This window comes from Triticum urartu, chromosome 2A (genome assembly GCF_056163025.1).
Source record: "Triticum urartu cultivar PI428250 chromosome 2A, HENAU_Tu73, whole genome shotgun sequence".
Taxonomy (NCBI): domain Eukaryota; kingdom Viridiplantae; phylum Streptophyta; class Magnoliopsida; order Poales; family Poaceae; genus Triticum; species Triticum urartu.
Genome location: NC_141874.1, coordinates 512099517 through 512121780, shown reverse-complemented (window position 1 = coordinate 512121780; position 22264 = coordinate 512099517). Strand labels below are relative to the sequence as shown.

Below are 22264 nucleotides of genomic sequence, written 5' to 3'. Positions count from 1 at the left end.
CCTAGACTATATATACTCCACCTCGTCCAACTTTCTAGGGTTAGCAAAGGATTAGCTCATATTTTATGTGAGAGCTTTGCTCATCCACTTGGATACCTTCTCCTCGGAGATTCGAGCCTCCACCGGAGAAGACCCCCCAAGCGGATTCAAGACCCCTTTTAGGGAAGAACTCAACACCTCCTCACGGAGAAGACCGGCTACCCTTGTATCGTCCTTAGTTGTCTGTGGATCGTGTATCTTTCCTTATGTACTCGAGGATCTAGCACGTGTGTGACTTATTCGCGTTGGTTTAGTATTTCCTCTTGTGTTTCCCCTCGTGCTTTCCCTCTTTTCCCTCTCGTGTTCCTCGTGTTCTTTGCGGGATCCGCTCCTTTCGTGAAAGATCGACCGATTAGGGTTCCACCCTACATCAAGCGAGGAGGTTTGGATAGCCGGGCTGGCAGGGGGAATGCCCTTTTTCTTCTACGGACTGCTGGACAGATACTTTTGTGATTGGGCGCATGTAAATACTTGAACTTCCTTCTCTTTTTGATTGTGATCGGACTTTATAAACACCGCACTTTAACTTGCTCTCATATTACTATACATTTGAAATAAAATTGGCCGAACATGAACGGACGCTTAAGGGATACGATTGAATGGTTGGCTGACGCTTCGCTATCCGCAAACTGGTTCGGACGAGTGCACGGACTAGTGACGTGGTTGGAGATGTCCTGACCCCGTTCTAAAAACTGCAGGTTACAAACATATCACAGTACCTCTCGCTCCCTGGCTGGCCGGCCAGTCATTACGTGCCATGATTCATGATTAGGAAAGGCTGATGAGCAAAGAGAACAAGTTTAAAACCAATCACGTTGCCACAGCCACCATCGCCAACTTGGATGTTTGACGCGTCTTTCGTCGTCAGGTCGTCACACCACACTACACCCGCAGATCCTGCTCTGTGAAGCAGGCCAAAGCCCAATCTAATGGCCGAAGAGCAGTAAAAAAACAGTTTGATCCGAACACGAAGGCCATTTGCACACGTTTAGCCTAAAACACTAGCGCGAGTAACGCGAGCTCCACGGAGCAAAACTCGAATGCAAATCTGGCTTCGCCACGTGCTTCCGGTCTGATGGACGGTCCTGCCAGTTGAATTGTCACCGAGTCCACGTCGGGTCGGATGGTCGGCAAAGGAAAACCGAGTTGGACGCGATGGGCACACGGCGTGATGTAACCGTCACGTTGTTGTTGATGCTGACCCCTCCTACGTCACCGCCGCACCCATATGCCCCGCCAGGCAAAAATGCTTGGGTCACATATCCATGCGCTCCGAACAATGTACAGACTACAGAGCACTGGCCACACTACAGGCTTGTGAGAGCATCTCTAGCTTTCCTGAACCAACGCCTTGTGCCACTCGCCCATGCAAAATGTGATCCACAACCAACGCCTTGCTGAACGGGGCGTTTAGTTTGTGAGAGCATCGCTAGCTTTCCTCTTAAAAAAATTATAATCCCCTGCAAAAAAATATCCGGTTTAAGGAAGGAAGGAAGGCCAATCTAGTATTTTCTTCTCAAAACCTTTTATACTCAAAAATTTTCAGGGAGAAGCTCCTCAAATACATACTTCCCGCTAAAAAAATGCAGTCCGAACACACTCAGCAAATTTTCTCCCCTCTTTTTCGCCCACCTGACCTGCACCGTCCCTATGGGATTCATAGTCAGCAATACCATCCGCCTGCAACGAGTATTTAACCAAAAACTATCACAATTCACGGAAACGTGACAGAAAACTACCACTTTACGATTTTGTCCCGAAAACTACCACTTTTTTATTAATCCATGGCAAAAAACTACCAAATGTGAAAACTGCTCGCTTTGCCTGGGTTAAACCTGAATCTGACTGCTCGACCCCACATATAAGCGGGCTAAAAATGCAATCAGGTCCCTAGTTTTTCTTAAAAAAACAATCCAGTCCTTGCGGGCCGACCGCTCCAGGCCCTCGCCGCCGCCGCCGCTCTCCGGCTCCCTCCGCCCACATGAGCTCCAGATCGAGTTCGGGCGCGACGTCGGCCATGGCTAGCTCCTCCAACCTCCTCTAGGATTTCCCATGGAGGAAGACCAGGGATAGTCCCCGTCGCCGGCGGCGAATGACGGCAAGAGGGACGGCGAAAATCAACCGGAGCATGTCAGCGCACGTTGCCCCAACCTCCTCTCCATATCCCTCGTCTTCTCTTTTTGGAGCAGGAGCTCTACAGCCATGTCGCGCCGCCATCGTCGAGAGGAGAGCCTCGCCGCGCCCGGATCCGCTTCCTCAATCCTCCCATGGCTCAGCTCTCGCGGGGCAGGCTGTTGGTTGTCGCCGATGGCCCATGGGACGGCGATGCTTGACGTCTCCTCCCGGTCGAGCGGAGGCAGCGGCACGGGTGAGGGAGGCGGCGGGGCGGAGATTTTGGCTGGATCCGGCGAGGAGGCGGGGCACCAGAGGTTGGGGAATGCAGATCGAGCAGCGGAGATGCTCCAGCGTCAAGCAGGTGCGGCGGCGCGACGGAGGAGAGAGAGGTTAGGGGAGGGAGGGAGAGAACGACGGGAGACAGAGAGAGGGAGTAGTGGAGAGGTTCCTGGTGAGGCGGCCGTGTCCTAAGGGTAGCGGGGAGGCGCGGTTGGAGGAGCTAGCCATGGCCGAAGTCGGCGAGCTTGAGCGCGCCGGTGGCGTCGTCGAAGGCGGCGTGGAGCACGACCGGGTGCAGGCTGCAGGGACTGGATTGCTTTTTTAAAAAAAACTAGGGACCCGATTGCATTTTTAGCTCGCTTATGTGTGGGGTCGGACAGTCAGATTCGGGTTTAACCCAGGCAAAGCGAGCAGTTTTCACACTTGGTAGTTTTTTGTCACGGATTAATAAAAAAGTGGTAGTTTTCGAGACAAAATCGTAAAATAGTAGTTTTCTGTCACGTTTCCGTGAATTGTGGTAGTTTTTGGTTAAATACTCGCCTGCAACCCTATGCCCCTCCCTCGTCTTCTTCTTCGTCGTCGCCAACTGTAGTGGTCGAAATCATCGAAGGCTGCAGTAATTCATAAGTTCAGTCTATTCAAACACCAGTGTTCCGATAACAATGTGTTCTTATTTTGATGACATCTTTGTTACTTTAACAATACCAGTGTTCAGGAAAACAAGATCACAATACACGAGCTATTTCTAAAGGACTAAGGATCCATTTGGTGTTTATGTTTTCACACATGCACTTGAGTATGCTCGTTTCAGTGGTTGTAGTCGTCGTTAGATGGTATACGGACCTGGGTGTACATTTTACTTCTAGTGTTCTTTCTACTACCTTGATAGTCGATGAATAGATCAGAAATTTTCTCGCAAAAAAAAAGAATGTCTCTGTGTGGGTCGATGGGCCTGCTACACTCTGCAGCTAAAATATTTCTCGAGGCTAATAATATTTGCTAATGTGGGGGTTTGAACTCAACACGTCACCTACTGTCCAAGATCCTTCATGCATATAAACTACTTCCTTCGTCCCATAATATAAGAGCGTTTTTCACACTACACTAGTGTCAGAAACACTCTTATATTATGGGATAAAGAGAGTAGCACATTGTTGTGCTTTTAAAACAGCTTTCTTTACCTAATTAAATAGTTACACTTCATATTTTTACGTTAAATTTCCCTAATTTATATACGTCTATTAGTTACCCGAAAACCGCAAGCCACCTCAACAATCAAGAAACAGAGGGTGAAGTGTGGGTCTTAGTTATCCCGAGGAAATAAAGCAATTAGCTCCACAATTTATGCGAGTGGGTGCATGCGTCAATAAATAAAAGAGAGAAAAAAACGTAAAGAAGGGGGCATTCATGTCGCGCGGATTGTTATGCCGGTGGGCGAGGAGCGAGGACTATAATCCTTAAGGAGCGGCAATGGAAGGCGGGCGTATAGGGACGTGCTCTGTGTGTTGTTGTGGCCTGCTGCACTTGCATCATGTTCTTTTTTTATACATGACCCGTGATCTAAAACCCTACATATATACTTTTATTCTTAAAATCCACGCACGTATTTACTGATGGAGAAAATTCTTTTTCATGGTGAATACACAAACATTTTGTATGGGATGTACATACAATTATAAAATTCGTTAACATCGAAAGTACATGAACATCTATTTTGAATATGCAAACAATTCTTGTCATACTCATGAACGTTATGTTATATGTAGGGATTTAATTTGTGTTTTATCTGTTGTACGTGACGATGGTTTTTTAAATAGACATAATTCATAGATGAGGCCTTCTCAGTGTGGAGCGACACGGTCCAGATGGTGCGGAGTGTGTTTACAGTGGTGCGTGCCATTAAATATGACGATTCATAATCATAACTGAATCCAAATGAAAATAGCGGCTCTGATAAAAAATATTTTTCTTACATTGTAATGTACAAGCATGTGTGCTAGTTTTCTATAAATGATTATTCACAGAAAAAATAATAAAACCGACTTTGCTAACATTCAGCCACATACCCATTTCCTATAAATCTGTACTATTTGGTATCCAAACAACCACAAAATGTTTCATAAAATATATACGCTAAGAGCATCTACAGTCACGACGGGCAAATTCAACCCCCCAAATGCTGGTGGACGCGCAGGCGTGTCCGCGGACACTGACTGGTTAAGCCTCAAATTTATCTTCTTACAACTAGACACCTCAATTACCATACCTCAAATCCATATAAACTCATTCAACTAAGTTGTTGCATTACACACATCGTCCAACCACTACATCACTAAGCATGTCATTAGACTACCAAAGTTTGGCATGTTCGGCTATGATGGAGAAGATCATCCACGGCTGCCCTTGCCCTTCCCGGTGCCCTTGCCGTCCTTGTCGTGGAAGTATCGGTCGAAAACACAGCAGGGATCGAGCCGGATCTGCTCGACGCTGGAGCTGTCCTCGCCGCCGCTGTCCTCCTTCTCCTCCTTCAATAGCGGTCCGGCCATGACACGGACCGCCCGATTCTGCTCTCAGACGAGGGCGCGTGTGTTCCTCTGTTGTCACTTCTTCACAATGCAGGTGCATATGGCTTCCTCCTCTGCGGCCGCTCACGCCGTCACCTCCTCCGCCGCCATGTCGGCAGTGATATGGGCCTCGGCGGCCCTTATCCCCTCCTTCCCATGGCAGGCACACCATCACGGTGGGATTAATAAAGGCTAATTGGTTTCATGCCAACATTTGGCACTGCCAATACTTGGCAAGCCAACAATTGGCAATATCAAAAGTTGCCAAAAAATTGGCAACTCTTATGAGGTTGGCAAGTGAAACTGGTAACTAACTAAGCACTAGCCAATATTTTGGCATTTTGCCAAATGTTGTCATGCTAATTTTTGGCATCAAATCAATCATGCTCATAGTCCGCCTGACCGGTGATGGGGAAGGAGAGATTTTCCGACTGTCGGGACCGCAATGATCCAGTCCTAGAGGATCCGAGCGCCCGTTGAGCCGACGCTATAGAGTTGCGGCAGACAGATCTTGCCGTCGGCTGAGCGCTGTCCTCCCGGGAGCGACGAAGTGCAATACGGACGGCCATTGCCTCCTCCAACCCGCACGGGATGACACCCAAGTCGACGGATCTGGACTAGTTGGAGTCAGATCCACTGGCCGCCATGCCGGAGACGGCCGGAGACGGCCGGAGACGGCCGGAGGGGAGCTTGGGTGGTTGAGGGGAGTGGCTAGGGTTTGGTCCGGCAGGCGGATGGGAGGAACCGTATGCTTACATCTAAATCCAGTAGACAGCTAGACATGATACATTCCTCAAAAAAGAAAAAACTAGACATGATACATTTTGTGTGAATTGGTGGGGCATCACGCCCGGGTGCACGCAGCATGGATCTCTGGATAATCAAACCCCAGTAACCGACCGACCAGAACACGGTGGCAAGAGCGCGTCGACTGGGCAGGCAAAGGAAAGGAGAGTGACAGAGGGACAAACAAAGTTGTGAGGACAGCCTGAAATAGCCTTGTTGCAGTTCACTTCAGGAGTTCCGGCGAGGACGAGAACCAACAACAACATCCCCACTTCCCCAACCGTCTCCTCGAATCCCCCCCCCCCCCCCCCCCCCCCCCCCACCCCCGCGCCGTCGCCCTCGCCTCCGCCCGGGATCCTCGCCCGCGTCGCCAGGTGAGGCCTTTCTCTCTTCGCCGCCGTTTGTTGGTTCTTCTTCTTCTGCTCCTCCTCCTCCTCTTGGCTGGCTGCTGTATGCGTGAGATCACCGGACTGGGCGTTAGATTTGGTTGTCTATTTTTGTGGTTCCGTAGAAGTACTTTTGGACTAAAGGCGAGATTCTGGACAAAACCGCCTTTTCCCCCAATTTAAAAGCACCTGTAACTTTGTAAGAGTGTATTGATCCTGAATTCATGGCCCCGGAAGATTAGAGCTCGATATATTTCACACTGGAACGCGATTGGTTCCGGCTCATATCTAATTGAGGCAAACGCGATTGCTCCTTGTGCTTAGAATTTGTAGTGAGATGCAGATGTTATGACCAGTCTAATGAATGAACATTAAAATACAAGCACAGACGAAACAACCAATCCGTTGTTTTCTGACTCTGAATATGGTGTGTTTTTAATTACTCTCATACTTTTCGTTATGCAACTATCTGAAAATACGCCCACTGCTCTGTTTCAAAGGAGACTAACCACCTTGTCTCCATCTATCCCCAGAGACTACTTAGTTTGAACGAACTTCCCATTTTTCCATCACAGTCCCTTATTCACACCGCAACTGCCCATTTCCCATCATAGTCCATTTGCAAGACCGATCAGGGATACTAATCACATGTTTTTTTTCTTGCTGCTAATGTAGCAATGCAGCTGTATCACCATCCGTATTCACTAGACAGTCAGAAGGTGCGGATAGCCCTGGAAGAGAAGGGTATTGACTACACATCATATCATGTCAATCCACTAACAGGGAAAAACATGAATGTGGCCTTCTTCCGAATGAACCCTTCAGCGAAGCTCCCTGTCTTCCAAAATGGCGCTCATGTCATTTTCCGTGCCATCGATATCATCCAGTATGTTCTTTCATTCACCTTTGGAATGGCTCAAACTTACACATTCGATACTGCTGACCAAACAGAAATATTCATTTATCTCCTCTATATTTTCATAGGTACTTAGACAGACTCGCGGTGCACTTAAGCGGCGAAATCCAGCCTGTGAATACTGAGGTTCTCCAATGGATGCAGAAAGTTGATGGTTGGAATCCTAAGATGTTCACACTAACTCACACCCCACTAAAGTACCGTGCGTTTGTCTCCAAGTTCATACGCCGGGTGCTGATTGCTCGGATGGCTGAAGCCCCAGATTTAGCTAGCATGTACCATGTCAAGCTCCGTGATGGTTATGAGACCGAAGACAGACTGAAGGACCCCGAGACTATGCGGCAAAGTGAGGAAGAGCTGAGCAAACTTCTGGATGATGTTGAGGCACAGCTCAACAAGACCAAGTATCTCGCTGGCGATGAATTCTCACCAGCTGATTCAATGTTCATTCCCATTCTTGCACGAATAGCCCTTCTTGATCTTTATGAGGAATACATCAGTAGCAGGCCCAGGGTCCTGGAGTACCACACATTGGTCAAGCAGAGGCCAAGCTACAAGGTTGTAATTGGGAAGTACTTCAATGGGTGGAAGAAGTACCATACTCTCTTCAGGACCTCGTTCTTCCTTTGTGTTCGAACCTTGTTCCGAAAATACTAGGTGGTTCAGCGTGTTGCGTAGCCGATCCATGCTGAACCAGTGTGTACAGTGAGTTTAGGCTGAATATATGACCATCATGTGTTTTTCCTCCAAGGCCAGGCTGATGGTTCCTGAGAGTTTTGTTTTCTATACACCTGTCTTCTCCAATGTCGCTGTTTAGAGCCTACAGAATCTAGATGTTGAATTACTTACAGAATAATAGGCCTATATGTATGGTTTGGGTTTTCTTTATACAACGCGTCTCTCTTCATGGACAAATATTATTTCTATCATCTGTTCTAGCGCGCCTCATATCTAAAGTATCTTGTGCACCAGCTGTCACTGCAATCTTCTTTTTCATTTGATTTTACGTTTTCCAAGTTTGTTAGAGAGCTTAGTTTCCAGTTTCATATTACTTCTAACTCATAGCTTCTGATTTCAAATTAAGTTATGAGTTAAAATTTGTTTACTCATATTTTTCTCATAGCTTCATTTTTCTGATGTCGGCGTGTGTGGGATTTGTCCGGTGTGTTTTGATGTTGGGAGTGGGCTCAGCTCTTGTTGTTTCGGTTTTCTTCCGGGTTTTCCGTAATTAACTGGGCAACAATCTTCTTAATCAATAAAACAGGCAAAACTTTTGCCTTGTGTTAAGAAAAACAATATTTTTTTCATAGCTTAATTTTTTCGTGCTCATATTTTTTAAACTCAAATAGCAATAAAATATTTTCCTACTGTATGAGTGCAGAGCTTCCCAGATATATTTAAGCAGAAGATCTCCATGCACATGCTTTACATGTACAGGACAGGACAATGGGCCCCATTATCATTGACTCTAGTATCCACTAGGTGTCTTTATTACTTGATCCCCTTATGGTTGTCGACATAGTGCACAACACGTCTATTTATACATCAAAGTTGAAACACTTTGTCCAGCAATTCAAGCTTGTTGTCTGATACTGTTTTCCTTCAGATTTTGTAGGCTCCGAGAGTAAGCAGGGAAGAGGAAGAAAGAGAGAGCATAAGAGCGCTAGGAATGGGAACATGGAGGAAAGCTTAACTTTTTTGTTTTCACCTCTAGTGTTGGAGGTGCAAATATTTAGTTTTGTGCTTTCCTGATGTCTCCCATTCCTATGGTTCTTGAGCACTCCTTCCTCTCCCCTTTCGCTTGCGCAATAGATTAATGCATAAACCTTAAATATGTGTGCACATACTTACATTATCTGATAATCTAAAAGGCTAGTCGAGAAAAGGAAGAAAAGAGAGCCTGAGAGCAGTGGGAATGGGAACATGGAGGAAAGCCTAACTTGCTTTGTTTTCGCCTCTAGTGTTAGAGGTGAGAATTCAGTTTGGTATTCCCGATGCCTCCTATTCCTACTGTTCTCAAGCACTCCTTCCTTTTCTTTTTGGCTTGGTTGGTTGCTTTAGCGTAGAAACAAAATTTATGCACACATATTCAACGTAAGATCTCAAAAGTGAGCTAGACAGAGGAAGAGAAAGAGAGAAGGGGGGGGGGGGGGGGGGGGGCTAAGAGCAGCGCGAATGAGAACATAGAGGAAAGCCTAACTTAGCTGTTCTCCACCTCTTGTGTTGAGGTGGAGATATTTCCCGATGCCTCCCATTCCTATTGTCCTTATGCGCTCCTTCCTCTTCCTTTTTGTTTGCTAAATCGATTTAGCAGAAAAACAGAACATATATGTGCATATATTCAGGTGATGTGAGATGTCCACTATGAGACAGGAAGAGGAAAAAGGAGGGCCTAAGAGCGGTGGGCATGGGACATGATGGAAAGCTAAAGACCTCAGTTCCTCGTCTAACACTGTAAGATGTTTTCTGTCAAAAAAAAAACACTAAGATGCTTTGTTTTGAGTTTCCTGATGCCTCTCATGCCTATTGTTCTTTGGTGTTCCTTCCTCTTCCTTCTAGTTTACACAACATAAAAAGGATTCATAGTAATAAATATGATTTCGTTCAAATTAATAACCCTGCATACTAGATTGCTATTTTCTGTGTTTGTTTGTCTCTTTGGCATGCCTTAATCCATTCATAAGACAAGATAAGATGTCGGCTTAACAAGGCTACTGGTTTATACTTCATAATTTAGTAGCACTGTAATTCATTTTTCAGATTCTAATCGCACCACGAAACACACCAAGACATTTTATTTACCTGTCAGGTATATTATATATACTAGGAAATCCTCTAGCATATATAACTGGATATTATTTGCGTTTAAGTACTTAATGTGTCAAGAAACCTTTAGACACTTACTTCTGTATTAACTAATTTATCAAGTTTGTTTACAAGCTTTGTCCCAAATGCTCAAATAGCATTAATGTTTAATGCCTATACATGTATGCAGATTTATGATGAAAGTAACACAGTATAGTAAAATAGTAGATCATCAAAGCAGTGAAATGATCTTTTAGATAAACCACACGACTAACATTTAAAGCGTGTCATTCTCTCTGCCCTGCAAACAAAATGTTATGACAGGCATATTAGGGGCTTAGCCTAGTGGGCTGTGGCCCAAGTTATCTTATCGTTATTAGGGGCTTAGCCCAATTATCTTATCGTTATTAGGGTCGTTTGCTTAGGAGTCAAGTAAACCTCTCTATATAAGGAGAGGAGATGTATCAATCTAATCAAGCAAGAAGCAATCAGTATTTGCTCGGCTTCCCTTAGGGAGCCGGGAGACCTAACCCTAGCCGCCTCTTGCGCCGCCGCCGCCTCTTCTCCACCACGCAAGGACGGTGCCCAGCCGCCGGCCGCCGCGCCCTTGACCTCGTCTTCCTCCATCTTTCCCCTACAATCTCCGCCCTAGAACCGGCAGAACCCTAGCTCCTAACACAAAAATACTGCTTTTCTGATGGAACTAGGAGACATACCTCTGTATCTATGTGACTCCCATTACATAGTTTGTACAAAGTTGAATGAACAATCTGCTTGTCAAGAATTGTTGTGGCAATAATCTGCACATTTGCAACCAAAGTTCAGTATTGTGCACTGCAATTTGCAACAGGAAGCCGTGTCGTCAAATAAACAATCATAAAACAGGATCACACAACTAAATTTACTGCATAACAGAAGCTTTCTTAACCCAAAGAGATTGACGACAATAACAGAGCATAGTTCTAGAATGTCCTCAATGTACAACCTTGTGTGACCAATAGCACAACCTTGTGTGATCCATGTACTTGATCTGTCTCAACTGCACAACCATGTGTGACCAATAGCCTAAAGATTGTAAAAACTTGTTGCCCATATTTCTTTTTCACAAGCGACTCTATCTATAATGCACACATAAAAAGATATGTGCATGTGAACTGTTAGTACGTAAAGGACAGGGGAGTGTTTTTTAACTCAAATAAACTGTGAAACAGTAACACAATCTGGTACCCCCATTTTACGTGCTTCAACCATTTTGCGTAAATCTACAGAAAAACAGTACCACTGTCATGAGAATCTTACAAAAAGAACTTAGGGCCTCTTTGATTCGCGGGATTACAAAAACACAAGAATAGGAAAAACGTAGGATTGAAATGACATGTCCATTGGATTCCTATAGGATTTGAGTTTATTTGATTGTATCACAGGAAAAATAAAGGATTTCTTCCAAGAGGTTGGAGTGGATGCTACAATTCCTATGAAATGTAGTTCAAATGAATCCATAGGAAAAAATCCTATGGGATTCAATCCTGCGAATCAAACGATCAACGCAGGAAAAATTCCGAAGGATTCTTATCCTTCAAAAATCCTATGAAAATCCTTTGAATCAAAGAGGCCCTAGGATGTACACTCAAAGGCTGACAAACTAAATTTGAACATCAAGTGTTTCTGAATCTTACAAAAAAGAACTTATGATGTGAACTCAAGGTTGGCATACTAAATTTGAACATCAGAGTTTGGAATGGAAGACAAGTAACCAGGAAAGTAAGTTTCTAAATATAATTTCCAGCTATTTTTTAGAGATTTTTTTTCACGCTTCGGTTGAATATTGTGATGTCACTGCATATAGCACAATTTACGAAATAGCAGGCCGTCAGTTCAGCAACCTATTGGTAACTAGGCTCGAACTAATTATGAAAACAGTGGAAGATGTCATAGTTATAGTACTTTTTCATGTATAGACCAAAGTTCAAATATAACTGATACATTATGGTACCACAATTCAATCCAGGAATTGGACTGGACTGGAACCAGTTTCCTTGTGGCACCCATCGCCTAGTGGCAAGGTTTTACTTCCGAACCATAACATTTCATTTCTTGCAAGCTAGAACTGGACTCCATGCCAAGCATTTTACTGGTAGAACTTCGATGTATCAGACTTATGCAGAGTAAAAATATCAACAGTATCTTACCAAAAGTAAATGCTTCCAGGTCCTCACTGGAAGTAGTACACTGTAAATCCTCCAGAACTGGTGCTATCTGATCAAGTGTCATTGCTGGACCTCCTTCCTTTTGTCCTAGTTTCTCCAAAATACCATTTATTGATGATGTCACTGAAAAAAGGTAACTCACTGTTATATTTGCTGGAAATAATTCACAGTGCTTTGCAAGGTTGGTCTTTTCCCATTCTAGTGATATTATAGGGTTTTAAGTAAGGTATAGTGATTTTTCTTGCACCGATATCGATGGGACAACTATTAATCAAAACTGAAACCATGTAACTTGAGTGATAAATTGTCATAGTACACTGGTACCTCGCAAGTTGGTTACTTGCCTACTTGGTATCTTTGGAGGCATTGTGCTGGTAATGATTCTGCAAAATATTCTTATGCAATTAACCTAATGAGGTATACTAGATTTGTTTTATCCTCTTATGCCTCTTTCTATCCTCCTTGAAATCCAAGAGTAGAAAACTAAAACAAATGGCAGAAGGCGTGATTTCAACAAGCATATGCCATTATAGGAATAAACTAGCATATGGCATTCCTTAATCTGGCTCATTCAAGACCATGCCAAGCACGCTCGTTCTCCTGCTTATTACCTACTTTGCTGATCATCACCTTGTGGCACTTTAGAAATTGTTCGTCCCACAAGTTGGCCGAATGTTAGCCTCCCATTCAGAAGCAATCCGTCAATAAGAGCTTCTGACTGCAAGATACATAAATTCCATGCATAAGGTCATAAACTGTGGAAAAGCTACAAGTACTAAATGATTGTAGTCATAATGTTCCTGGACAAGATCACATATTTTGTAGCAAACACAGGAAGCACCAGAACTATTAGAATGTAAGTTCAGACAACGTATGTTATCTGTCAGTTTCTCAGCTATCAGCCAATCACAAACCAATAATTACCAGCATATTTGTCAAACACCTAAAAAAAGGATCAAATCAAGAACTTAGAATGTTTTTATTTTTGAAACAACCAACAAACTAATCGTCAACCAATCAGCATTTGGCATTGCCATGGTAACTGGAGCCATATTTTACAACCACATAATATGTTTTCTACCAGTTGTCATTTTTAAGCAATGACTCATTCTCCTGGATAATCCCTAAGCTGTTAGGCTGTTCTGCATGGTATATCCACATATGTCAATGATTCCTGGACTTGCCGAGAGCTAGAATCAGTCTCCTTGCCAACTGCATAGTCATCTCTTGTTATTTCTCATTCAGACCTTGTACATGTACTCTATAAAGAGCAATTAATTCAACAGATAAGTGTGTTTATCTCGATGTCATTCATAGTATCAGAGTAGTCTTTGGGTCATGCTAATCCAATCTAAACCATTCTTCCCTTGCCCCGTCAACCCACCTATGTTACCATGGGTGGAGAATAGAGAATAGCCACAACATCATCACAAGCTTCAAACCTAGAACCTAACGACTTCCATAAACTGCAGTCTAATGAATTCATTTATCGAGTAAAAATGCAAATAGTTTAGATAGTGAATATTACAATTCAAATTCAAATGGCAAAAGTCTAGACCACATCTGTATCCAGTAAGTTAAAGATAAACCCATGCCCATATGCACCCCTTAGAGAGTACACGTGCATTAAAAAACCAAAAATTGCAGTATTAGAACATGTTGAACATGTTACAGTGCGTATAGAAGAAAAAGGTTGTGCAAAAGTATGTTTATATCATCATATGTACACTGTACAAAAATAGTTTACTCATCCTGTGTGATATTTGTCAACTTCTTTTTGTGCAATGCAGATATGATCATCTTTCTGCAAAAAAGTTCGCTTGTATTCGGATTATAACATGCTCTAATGGAATGGGGGATTTTGAAGTGCACAAGTACTCAATCCTCAGGGGTGCATATGAACCTAGGTTCAGAGTGCATATATAAATAAGTGAGAACATACAGAATGTTAATTGTTCAGGAAAATCTTAACCATATTTGTATTTTGTCAAACATAGTAGTCCAATAATATAATGTGGATAATATGGACCCTTGACACTCCTAATAAGTGCAAGGATCATTGGAATAGTGTCATACATGGTGCCATGAACCAGTCTAACATGCTTAAAGATTAACCCAGAGGATGGATAGAGGATGTGAATACAACATTTGAAAAACTTGGAATGCTCAAGCTGAATAGTAGGAATATGAAACGGTTCATCTTGCACTACATATAGAAGAAAATGTTTGTCGACAAAAAGATGATAGGCCTTATGATCTTGAAGGAGCAAGAAGAATATTCAGACGTACAACACTAGAATAATTTGATTATGCTGAATGGCAAACTCCAGATAGAAAGGATTAACTAGCTTCTACTCCCTCTGTCCGGAATTAGTTGATGCTTAAACGGATGCATCGAGCATTGATACGTCTAGATACATCCGTTTGAGCGTCAACTAATTACGGAGGTAGTATTTTCCAACAGTGATTGCAGTATATCATGAAAGAGTAAAAGACAACCTCAGGACACCGTTCTAAAATTTGCAAGTACCTCACTCATGTCATCAACTCTAGATCAGTAATCAAGGTGAAGATGCATTGTTTTTTTTTTCAAGGATACGTCTGACGTATCGAGAAGATGCATTGTGATTGTTTTAACACATGCTAATAATCTTTAGCGTAATACTGATATCTCAGTTACCCAATGCCATCACCTCTAGACCATTAATCAAGGTCGATATGCATCTAGCAATGAGAATCACAAGGCACAATTCATAGGTGCACAAAATCTACAGTACCATCTGCTCCACACTGATTTCGGCATTCAGAGAATTATGGCTGCTGTTTTAATCAATCCAGACTTTCAACAAGCAAGCGTGAACTAAAATCAAGGTCACATCAAAGTAAATACCTCTGGAATGTCCGCACGGATAACAGAGATGAACTTTGAGAAGCGCAACCGATGCAGGACATTATCGAATATGGCCAAGTAGAGCGTCACCCTCCTATAGCCTACAATCACAGAAAAATGGAGTCACAGATGAAGTAAACATGCGTTAAATGAAATTTACACAGAAAGATATCATGTGTTGGTTCTCTTACTTCTGCATCATCGTAATTGCTATCATGTGTTGGTTCTCTTGCTTCTGCATCATCCTAATTACTAAACATAACATCCCTTTCATATGGGAACCGTCTAACTTGTTGAAATCTGAACTAATTCATATGAAAAAACAGGATCATATGACAAACTTGTTCATCTACCTTGATTTGCATGATCTTGTTTTGCTTTGGATGTCCATGAAGAAACCAAAATCTAAATGAAATCTAAGTTGTTCCTAATAAGAATTTTTGATCGGGATGACTCGTGGTACAGGAGGACAGCACTTTCAAGGTCTATGAGGATATAATGCTTTATTTCGGATCCGTTGCAACATACGGGCACTTTACTAGTATATGGAAAAGGACCGGTTAGTCGTAGAAACATAAACAAGCACACTAGAAACATAAACAAGCACACTTTCAGACTTATTTAGATGAGACACAAAACTTTAATACATAGAATGATACCAGTTCCCTTATGTTGAACTCATGTTGTAGACAAAATCAGATCAATGACACACCACTACTGACCACTGTAATTAAGAGTCATAGTATAAATTAGAGTGAGAAATATGGTAATTAGCTCACAAAACATGTAACAATACATGCATTGCAGATTTTCTTAGCATCAATTAGCATCCACCGTGTAAAATGATCTGAATTGGATAAACTGTTCCTAGAGACTTCACACATGCACATAGCAAACTAATGAAAATATAGGGAGGCTAGCAAGAAACAATCACTTTGAAAACTCTAAACTCCAATGAAATTTGTACATGATCATAAAAAGATGTTTCTTGTATATTGTTTAGACGTGCGGAATAAGGCTTGTTTTGTCCACTCTAGAACCTTCTTGGGTGTTTGTGTTGCAGCCGGGGTGATTTGATTCTTCTAGTGATGGTGGCCGAGCTACAAGGTTTTGTAATTACGACGTACTTCGATGGCTGGAAGAAGTATTGAAATCTCTTCAATTCGTTCTTTGTGTTTGAACCTTGTCCCAAAAATACTAGGTGATTCATCGTGTTGTTTAGGCGATTCATACTGAACCGATGTGTATAGTGAGTTTAGACTGAAATATATGATCATTTTACCTTCATGTATTTAACTCGTAGGGGTTGTGGCCGATGGTTTCCTTGGTCTCCTTGCATGTATGTAGTTTTGTACAACCTTCAGAATTTGGATACTAAAGTACTTATAGAATGATAGCCCTAGCCCTATACACATTTTTTTCTATTGATAAAATGGCCTATATACATTTGGTTTTGCTGATAAGAGATCTCTAGGATCATGGGATAATCACATTTGTCATTTTTAATAGTGCAGCTCACCTCATAAGTACCTAGAGTATCAATTTATTGTCACTTCATGGTTCTTTCCCCATTGTTCTGTAATGTTTCCAAGTTTACATAGAGTGTTTAATTTGTCCAAGTTCATGCTATTTTTATCTCATATCTTATTGCTACACGTTTTCATACTTCATAAATGCACAGGCTGATACAAATATTATGTACCTGTTTTGGATATGGGTAATAAAGATAAGAAGATATCTTTCCACACATGCCCTAAATTAAGAGTAGAGGACAATAGGACAGGGCCAGTGATTATGTGGCCCCATTATCATTGACTTTAGAATGGTGCCCCCATGCACCAGATGTCTCCATTTCTTTCTCCTCAAAGGTTCTGCATATGATGCACCACCCATTATTTATACCTCAACGCTGAAACACTTCGTCCAGCAATTCAAGCTTTTTGTTTGAAAGCTTTTGTTTTGTTAGATTTGTAGGCACTGAAAGTAAGCCGGGAAGAGGACGAAAGAGAGCTCAAGAGCACTAGGAATGGGAACATGGAGGAAAGCCCTGCTTGTTTGTTTGCACCTCTAGTCTCAGGGATGCAAATATTTGGCATGCATGGATCCTTTCCTGATGCCTCCCATTCCTACCGTTCTTGTGCACTCCATCCCCTTCCTTTAGGATTGCATCAGTAGATTTGTTGGAGAAACAATCGACATGTGTCCACATATTTAGATAACTTGAGAGCTTGAAGGTGAGCCGGGAAGTGGAAAAAAGAGGGCATAAGAGCAGTGGGAGTGGGAACATGGAGGAAAGCCTAACTTGCTTTGTTTCATCTTTAGTGTTGGAGGTGGGAACTTGCTTGGTGTTTCCCAATGGCTCTCATTCCTATTGTTCTCAAGCACTCCTCCCTCTTCCTTTTTTGGCTTGCTTGGTTGCTTTAGCTTAAATAGAAACCAAATATATGCGTGCACATGTTTAATGTGGGATCTCAAGAGCGAGCTAGGAAGAGGAAGAAAGAGAGGGTGTAAGAGCAGTGGGAGTGAGAACATAGAGGAAAGCCTAACTTACTGATTCTTCATCTCTTGTCTTGAGGTGGGAATGTAGTTTGGCATTTCCCGATGCCTCTCATTCCTATCGTTCTTAGGCGCTCCCTCCTCTTCCTTTTTGGTTGCTAAATCACTTCAGGAAAAAAAGCACATATGTGCATATATTCAGATGATATGAGAAGAGGTCCTAAGTGTAGTGGGCATGGGAACATGATGGAAGGCTAAGTCTCTCTGAAAGAGACTTTGGTTGAGTTTTCCCGATGCTTCCCATGACTATTGTTCTTTGGTGCTCCTTCCTCTTCCTTTTGGGTCGCACACATGAAAAATATTCATAGTTTAAAATGATTTGGTTCAAATTCATTCACCCTACATAGTTGGATTTGCAAATTTCTGTGTTAAATGGCGCACATGTTCATCTCTAGATTATTCCACACAAGAGTCCTTATCATGTCAAGATTATTATTCAGGTATTATATATATGAAGTATACATCTCTATATCTGATAAAGGGCATTCGTAGAAACATAAACACATTTTTAGACTTAACAAGAAGAAACACACAACTTTAACACATAGAATGGTACAAATTCTTCATTGGTTCCTCAGGTTGTACTCATGCTGGAGACAAAATCACATCAATGGCACACCACTGCTGACCACTGTAGCTAAGAGTACAACAGAAATCGGAGTGCGAAAGATGGTAATTGGCACACACAAAATGTAACAATATGTGCATTACAGCTTATTTTTATCATCAATTCCTAAAGAGTTCACACATGGGATAGCAAACTAATGGATATATACATAGGCTAGCAAGAACAACCATGACCGTAACAAGATATATCTGCAGCTTCAAAAATTGTAAACTCCAATGGAATTTGTACACTTGATCATAAAATGGTGTGGGATTTTAAATATTGTTTAGATGTGTGGGATAAGGCTTATTCCCCACTCTTGAACTTCGCTGGTTGTTTGCATCTCAACTCGGGTGCTTTAATCCTTGAAGGGATGGTGGCCGAGCTACGAGGTTGAATCGGGAAGTACTTCAATGGGTGGAAGAGTACCCTACTCTCTTGGGGATCTTGTTTTTCCTTTGTATCTGAACCTTGTTCTTAAAATACTATGTGTATAGTTTAGACTTTAGACTGAATATCTGATCGCTATACCTTCATGTGTTTTCCTCCTAGGGATAGAGGGTGATGGTTTCTTTCGAGACATGTTTTTTCCTATATTTTAATTAGTTAAATAATAGGACTATACACATTTTTTCTTGATAAAGTGACCTATAATTTTTTTTGGTTTTGCTGATATGAGTGTTTTCTAATCATGTTTTAATCACATTCTGCCATGTGTAATAATGCAGCTCATGTCCGAAGTACCTTATGTTCCAATTAATTACCACTTCGATGGCTCTTTGTCATTGTTTTGTAATTTTCCAAGTTCACTTATTTACTTAAGAGGGTTTATTTTTTTCTAAGTTCATATTATTTTTTGCTCATAACTTCTTATTACCACATATTTTTCCACTATAAATACACAAGTTGTGTTCGCACACGAACACGTCACCGTGTACCTCCAACGCCGAGGGTGATGCACCACAGCTCACGCCGAAGGAGACCCGTCCGGAAGCGCGGTACGCAAGCAATCCGGCGGGTGCTTTTCAGGACCCGAAACCCCACGCGTCCGGGAGGGACCCCGTCTGGACGTGCGGCGGCTATGGGCTGCCCTAGGTCGGTTCGCCCGCCCCTAGAGCCTCGAGGATCGCTGCCCTTCAACACGAAGAACGAACGAAGAACGAGAGAGAAAGAAGATGTAAAACTAGGGTAAAAAGTAGATGTGTTTTGTGATTGTGTGTTGCTATTCAATCGGCCGTCACCCCTTACATATATATGAGGCGGCTGGACTTTCCGTACAAGAAAAGAACTCAAATCCCATCCAAAACATCAAAAGATAACCTAACTCGGACTACGAGGGCCGGAACTCTCGGTCAGCCCGGAACTTTTGGGCTGAAATTATATCAAGTAGCCCTCTTGCACTGAATCTGCAGGTCGCATACTACTTCGGATGACAATGATCCCAAAAGCAAAGTTGTAGATCTTGCAATGGACAAAAACTCTTCAGTTGATCACTTTTTCATCCGAGGTCATCTTGATGCGAAATCAGCCCCGCAAATCTGCAAACAATGTTAAAATTTCAGTTTTCGAGGCGCACCACGCGCAAACTCTCGGTTTAGCCCGGAACCTCTCCGGAAGTTTTGCCTGGAACTTCCAGGGCAAACTTATGCAGCACACTGTTTTGGCTCTAACTTTTGCATACGAACTCTGATTTAAATGTTTTTTATATCGAAATCGATCGTATTGACGAGACGAAGACAACCCGTGTAGGAACTTTTCCCATAGGACGTCGTCTTGAAGGCCTAATTGACCGAACAATACTCTGAACACAAAATCATAAAAAAATTTAGCATAGTTTCGGCCCTTGAGATGAGGTCGTACGGCGATAACCCAAACTTCAAAGATGTTTATATCGACAATATGAAACTTTTTCATGTAGATCACTTCTCTATTTGAGGCCATCTTAATCAAGTTCTTAACCGCGTCAAAATTTGGTGTCAACACATGCCCCCCTGTTTTTCGGCAAAACTTGCGTGCCGAAAAATAACTTGCACGATGCTTTTCCTAAGGACGATGTCAACACTCCATCGGCCATTTTATGTGCTTAGGGCGATAATTTCTATATCGGCCATGTTTAACTTCTTGTTTACATCATACCCTGGAACCGATTACCACCAATCAGCTTTAAAGAGATGGGAATGAACCCGTTCCTCGTAGCACTAAGGAAATCAAACTCTGAGAGGTCACGCCCTGTTAAGAAAGTAACACCCGGATGATTCCAATCCATCGATGCATCGGCCAAAGCAACACAAGCCGAATTATCCGCGTGAATGACTTCTACCTCATCATCGACCCACTGTATTAAGAATTGATGCATGGTAGATGGCACACATTGGTTAGCATGAACCCAATCGCGGCCTAATATAACATTATAGTTACCTTGCACCTCGGCGATGAAGAATGTGGTGGCCAAAGTTTTGCTTCCCACGGTGAGTTCCATGCACATCACACCTTTGGCCTCTGTCTTTTCTTTACCGTCAAATCCATTAAGTACCATATTGGTCTTCATCAATGCATCATTATCTAATCCCAACTTCTTGAAGACCGAGTAGGGCATAAGATTTACCACAGCACCACCATCAACGAGCATCCTAGCAACCGGCGATCCGTTAATATGACCTTTGAGGTACAATGGCTTCAAGTGTTTCACCGGTTCTTTTGGCTTCTCGAAGATAGCGTTCTTTGGACCAAAATCCAGTTGAGCCACCTCCCCTTCTTCACCTATAGCACGAAACTCGGCTGGTAAGTAATACACCATATTAATATCCATACCTTCCCGAACCGGCGTAGAGTCGTAATCCACCATCTCATCTTCATCCCCCAATGTGTATATTGGGCTCAAAGTTTCCTCAATTGAAGGGGATTTTTCAGGTGGTGTGGACGATGTAATAGGGGTCGCATCATCCTCTTTTGGTGGTGAAGATGTTGCTGCAGCTAATGTAGAAGCATCTGTGTTTTGTTTTTGTTTAGGCCTCCACACTTGTTTTGTGAGTGCCATGGGCCGAATTTCACTTAACAATTCGTCCCTTTGCCTCTCCTCTTTGTGCTCTACTTTCTCGTGGTTCCTCATGCATTCTAATCTCCTTTTCATGGTCTTGGTTAAACTGAGAGGACACCACTTAGGTTGAGTATATTTGGGATCCCTTGGTTTGGCCTTGCTTGTGCTCGCCTCATGATCACTAACCATGGAACCCTGCTGAACAATAGCAATATCACCATTAGAAGTAGCCAGATTACCAACAACTGGCTTTTCGATCTCCTTTTGCTTGTCGCATTCTGAAATTTCCGCATTAGATGACTTAACACGCCACACTTTTTTATTGGCCTTACTTGGAGAAAAAAAATTTGGACGATTAGCACCATAGCTCAAACGGCCTTGTGTGGGATAATAAAGCCTCTCGCGAGCAGACCTTCTAGGTGCTGCCCACCCCATATGGAAAGCATAAGGAGCCATTGGGGGCTGCCCCCATCCTCCACTGAAGCCTCTCATGTAATATGGCGCATAGGAGGGTTGTGACATCCATGGTGTCGGTGCCCATGACCCATATGGCCTTGTATATCGTTGAAACTCTTGCTCCGGAGGCAATCTTGAACGCTTTGAATGTGATGGCCGATTAGAGCTAGAACCGGCTGCTTGACTTGCATATTTGGATAGCAACATATTAAAAGTTGGCTTGATTATCTTGTTCTTAGTTTCATTCTTTTTCCACTTGCCAACTTCTGAATTCTTGGGCTTGATCAATTTAACATGAGCATCCTCTTGTACTTGTGGTTTCCCCCCGAGTGTAGCATTTTTTATAGTGATCTTCAACACTTCCTTACCATCGGGTTGCTTCTCAAGCACAATCTTTCTTCCCAAGACCTTGTCGCCCTCCTTGCTATTCCTGGGTTCACCAATAACAACATTATCTTTATTAGCGGATTCGGCTATGTTAGGCCGAATTAACATTTTCTTCCCTTCCAAGTCTATGGTGTTTATGGGGAAGGGCTGCTTATCAACTTGCATCTCACCAAAATTCAATCGTCCGTCATTAATGGCCGATTGTATCTGTCATCGAAAACCATTGCAATCGTT

General features: G+C 42.7%; 3 protein-coding genes across 3 annotated transcripts; 1 reads left to right on the top strand and 2 right to left on the bottom strand.

The window, feature by feature from the left end:
• Positions 1-6030: 6030 nt before the first annotated feature.
• On the top strand, positions 6031-7992 carry LOC125538331 (Glutathione S-transferase family protein). Its single transcript, XM_048701589.2, has 3 exons — positions 6031-6157; positions 6845-7055; positions 7154-7992. Exons 2-3 carry the CDS (start codon positions 6847-6849, stop codon positions 7740-7742), a joined length of 798 nt encoding a protein of 265 aa, XP_048557546.1. The 5' UTR covers positions 6031-6157; positions 6845-6846; the 3' UTR covers positions 7743-7992.
• Positions 7993-9459: 1467 nt separating this feature from the next.
• LOC147985678 (uncharacterized) lies at positions 9460-15104 on the bottom strand (the record flags this gene model as incomplete). Its single annotated transcript, XM_087541697.1, has 6 exons — positions 9460-10690; positions 10916-11008; positions 11118-11152; positions 12080-12311; positions 12708-12815; positions 14988-15104. Coding segments are annotated over 6 exons (720 nt in total), but the record flags the coding sequence as incomplete, so codon positions are not given.
• A 5171-nt stretch (positions 15105-20275) lies between these two features.
• LOC147985677 (uncharacterized) lies at positions 20276-21552 on the bottom strand. The gene is made up of 2 exons (XM_087539918.1): positions 21520-21552; positions 20276-21382 (listed from the first exon to the last, which is right to left on the bottom strand). Exons 1-2 carry the CDS (start codon positions 21550-21552, stop codon positions 20276-20278), a joined length of 1140 nt encoding a protein of 379 aa, XP_087396044.1.
• Positions 21553-22264: the final 712 nt, after the last annotated feature.